The sequence below is a fragment of the Leguminivora glycinivorella genome, chromosome 4 (assembly GCF_023078275.1).
Source record: "Leguminivora glycinivorella isolate SPB_JAAS2020 chromosome 4, LegGlyc_1.1, whole genome shotgun sequence".
NCBI classification, from domain to species: Eukaryota; Metazoa; Arthropoda; class Insecta; order Lepidoptera; family Tortricidae; genus Leguminivora; species Leguminivora glycinivorella.
The window spans coordinates 4,559,651-4,564,322 of NC_062974.1; the positions used below are offsets into that span (position 1 = coordinate 4,559,651).

Sequence of the window (4,672 nt, forward strand, 5' to 3'; positions counted from 1 at the left end):
TTTTGGGGTAAGCGCAAAATTCATGCCCTTTGACAATATACCTATTGTAGGCTGATCCAGAGCTTCCTTTGACAGATTAATTACAGTTTCGCTTTTCTCCACTGACGACTCATCCCGCTTGTCATCGCGTTCCCGTTTCTGTCTCGAGATCAATCTGTCAAATTTTCGCTCATGTGTATCCCCACACAACTTATATTTCTTTGCTGCCTGCAAATACGTTTCCCGGTCGCATAACTGAAAATCCTCTGGTGTTTGGTAACTACTGCACTCCAGATGTAAATTATACAACTCACTTTGAACACAAAACAATTCTTGTCGGTGATTTTGTATCAATCTCCTTAGTAGTTTGACACTTGCGTTTCTGAGAATGTCTCCGGAACGTGCGATATCTCGACGAGGCGCTAATCGCACACACGCCGGTATTATGTTCCAATCGCGGCACTTCACTAGAAAGTCCAACGATGTTTCCAAGAAAGCACGTCTTTTTCGAAGTTTCTCAAGGCGTTTTAATTGAATTGCACTTTCCTGCCCGTAACGGTTTGCAATATAACACTTTAAGTTCTCGCGCTTTGTACACATAGTACGCGATTGGAACATAATACCGGCGTGTGTGCGATTAGCGCCTCGTCGAGATATCGCACGTTCCGGAGACATTCTCAGAAACGCAAGTGTCAAACTACTAAGGAGATTGATACAAAATCACCGACAAGAATTGTTTTGTGTTCAAAGTGAGTTGTATAATTTACATCTGGAGTGCAGTAGTTACCAAACACCAGAGGATTTTCAGTTATGCGACCGGGTAACGTATTTGCAGGCAGCAAAGAAATATAAGTTGTGTGGGGATACACATGAGCGAAAATTTGACAGATTGATCTCGAGACAGAAACGGGAACGCGATGACAAGCGGGATGAGTCGTCAGTGGAGAAAAGCGAAACTGTAATTAATCTGTCAAAGGAAGCTCTGGATCAGCCTACAATAGGTATATTGTCAAAGGGCATGAATTTTGCGCTTACCCCAAAACGAGTTCCTTACGAAAACATCATATGTAGCGTAGAGGAGGCATTAATTCGTAACAAAGTGCCGGCAAATGATGCGGAAACTGTACGCCAAGATGTTTCGGTATTACTTCGCAAGGTCAGACTGCCCAAAAGCAACATTTCTACAGCCGAGCGTCATGCTTTAAAAGCCCTCCGGGACAATGAGGATTTACTCGTTTTAAAAGCTGATAAAGGGAACGCGACTGTAGTCATGGATAGGTTAGACTATGACAGCAAAATTCAGGCTCTTCTTGCTGATAGGAGTGTGTACAAACCCGTCAACTACAATCCTACTGCCAGGGTCACAACACGTCTGAGGAAGCTCATCAAAGAACACGAGGAGTTGTTTACTGGGGACGACTTTACCAATCTTCATAGGCCAAAAGTGGTACAACCACCGAAGTTGTATGGGCTACCAAAGGTGCACAAGTCTGGCATACCCTTGAGGCCTATTGTTAGTCAGATTGGATCTCCTTCATACCACTTAGCGAAGCATGTTGCGGGTGTATTGCAAACGCTAGTAGGGAAGACTACGTCGTTTGTAAAGGACTCTCGTCATTTTATTGACATTGTGAAGACCATAAAATTGGAACCAGAGGAGATTATGGTGAGTTTCGACGTGGAGTCGTTATTCACCAATGTTCCATTAAGGGAGTGTCTGGGCATTGTTAAGACGAAACTCGTGGAGAACGGTCATCCTGAGGGGTACGTCACGCTGTTGGAGCATTGTCTGGAGGGGAATTATTTCCTCTACCATGGACAGTTTTATCTGCAGGTGGATGGAGTAGCAATGGGCAGTCCAGTAGCCCCAGTAATTGCTAACATATGGATGGAGCATTTTGAAGAGTTAGCATTACGCTCCGGACCGCCTGTGATTACACTGTGGAAGAGATACGTAGATGACGTGTTCTGCATTTTGAGGGGCAGCTCCGATACAGTGGAACGGTTCGTTGACCATTTAAACTCCATCCATCCAAAGGTAAAGTTTACCTTCGAGATGGAGAGCGACAGATCCCTACCTTTCCTGGATGTAAAGTTGAAAGCTAAACCAGATGGAACCCTGGCACACTCCGTATACAGAAAGCCCACCCACACTGACAGGTACCTGCAAGCTTCTTCCCATCATCATCCGAGACATCTGCAATCGGTGGTCACATCCCTGGTTAACAGGGCTCGAGACTTATGTGACTCTGAACACTTAGACGAGGAGTTAGCCCATGTTCAGAAGGTGCTGAGGAAAAATGGGTATTTGCAGACAATCCCGCGCAAGACTAAGAAGGGGAGAGACATCCGCAGGTTGACAGGCAACCAGCCTTTTTGCCGTATGTGAAAGGGATAACGGATAAAGTTGGATCAGTACTAAGAAAAGTCTCCATTAAGACTGTATACACACCGTTATCTAAAGTAGCGAGTCTCTTACGCAGTCCTAAGGATGTCATTCCGTACCAAAGTCCGGGTGTCTACAAGATAGATTGCAGTTGTGGAAGTGCGTATATTGGCCAAACAAAGCGCAGCGTTCAAGAGAGGGTGAAGGAACACATAGCGGCAGTTAAAAATCGCCATATACACAAATCTGCAATCGCCGAGCACTTGCTTACTGCGGAAACGAATCACTGGATTGAGCTACACAAACCCAAAGTTCTTTCCACCGAGCGACACTATTATCCCCGGATTGTGAGGGAGGCGATCGAAATTAAAAAATATCCTAAAAACTTTAACAGGGAAGACGGGTATAGATTATCGCCAACATGGGGACCAGTGATTCAAATGTTCAAACCAAAAGATCTATCTTCGGACCAGTGCGCGGATGTTGTGAGTGCTGTGTGTCGTGCGGTGGGAAATAAACAATAACTAGAAGCGGGTAGATTATATTTATTTGTCTACCCCGAACATTTATATAAATTAATATCGGGTAGTTTTGTGTTGTTTACATCTCCGGTGACACTTTGCTGGGACGTCATCGTCAGTCTTCCGCGACCACGGCCAGTGCAACCTGGCCGAAACGTTGGGAAAAAAGGTAAAAATAATGTTAATTAATCGCGTTCGACCTGTGTGTGACTTTAAATATGTGTACAAAGCGCGAGAACTTAAAGTGTTAAATATGATTTTTATTTCACTTCATTGATTTCATGTATTGATTCGAAATTATAAACCACCCGAACATATTTAAAAAGTCTCATAGGTAATACCACCACTTGAGGACAGTATAATAAAGAGTACTATTGTACAGTATGGCCACTTCCCTCCCCGCTGAAAGTGCCACCCACCCCCTCTTTGTTACCTCACAGTTACCACCTGTCAAAAACGCGAACAGTCGTCGTGTCATATTTCACTCATACAAGCATAGTACGCGTTCAACTACACGAGCTTAGACTGTGTGCTAGGAACGCGCCTCTTTCATATATTTGATCGCCAGTGTCCGAGCTACCGAGGTGCGACTTGAGTTTATGTTAACTTGACGAATAATCATTAAATCACGATATCTGTTTAAGAAATATCCTATCCCGCTCCGGTCTCAGTCGGTAGTGACCCTGCCTGCTAAGCCGCGGTCCTGGGTTCGAATCCCGGTAAGGGTATTTGTGTGATGAGCACAGATATTTGTTCCTGAGTCATGGATGTTTTCTAATATGTATATAAGTATGTATTTATCTATTTAAGTATGTATATCGTCGCTTAGCAACCATAGTACAAGCCATGCTTAGTTTGGGGCTAAGTTGATCTGTGTAAGGTGTCCCCAATATTTTTTTTTTTTATACTACGTCGGTGGCAAACAAGTATACGGTCCGCCTGATGTAAAGCGGTCACCGTAACCTATGGACGCCTGCAACTCAAACAGTGTCACATGCGCGTTGCCACCCCATTAGAAACTTGTACACTCCCTTTATTTATTTATTTTATTTATCGTATCCTGGTGGCCTAGCAGTAGGAACGTGCGACTTTCGATCCGGAGGTCGTGGTTTCGAACCCCGGCTCGCACCAATGAGTTTTTCGGAACTTATGTGCGAAATGTCATTTGATATTTGCCAGTCGCTTTTCGGTGAAGGAAAACATCGTGAGGAAACGGGACTAATTCCAATAAGGCCTAGTTACCCTTCGGGTGGGAAGGTCAGATCGCAGTCGCTTTCGTAAAACTAGTGCCTACGCCAAATCTTGCACTGAGAGAAATTCGCATTGTGAATTTAACAAGTTCGACTTGTTGCGGTTTATCCGTTTGAATCAGCCAAACGTATGATTAAAACAATATGTGTCAGGTTGTTTTTATAAAATCGACTTGTTGATTCAAATATATTGCCGATTCAAATGACAAGTAGCTTGTTGTTTGAACCAAAGAGCACGTAGGCGCTATTTTAACCAAAAAACTTGTTGAACGAACTTGAAAACTGGTTGTATTTTCTCTCAGGGTGGAATTAGTTGTTAGAGCGGACCCCAGGCTCCCATGAGCCGTGGCAAATGCCGGGATAACGCAAGGATGATTATTATTTTATTATTATGAGCCTATTGTGTCCCACTGCTGGGCAAAGGCCTCCCCCTTGTTTTTCCATTCCTCTCGGTTTTGTGCGACATACTGACCAGTCTCTCAAAAAGGAGTCTAAGTTATCCCGCCATCGCCAAGGATGATTGAGAAAAAATTTTT

The 4,672-nt window shown here is 43.9% G+C and overlaps 1 protein-coding gene across 1 annotated transcript; it reads left to right on the forward strand.

Moving 5' to 3' along the window:
* Window positions 1-1,249: 1,249 nt before the first annotated feature.
* Window positions 1,250-2,368, forward strand: LOC125225163. The gene has a single exon (XM_048128740.1). It carries the CDS (start codon window positions 1,250-1,252, stop codon window positions 2,366-2,368), a length of 1,119 nt encoding a protein of 372 aa, XP_047984697.1.
* Window positions 2,369-4,672: the final 2,304 nt, after the last annotated feature.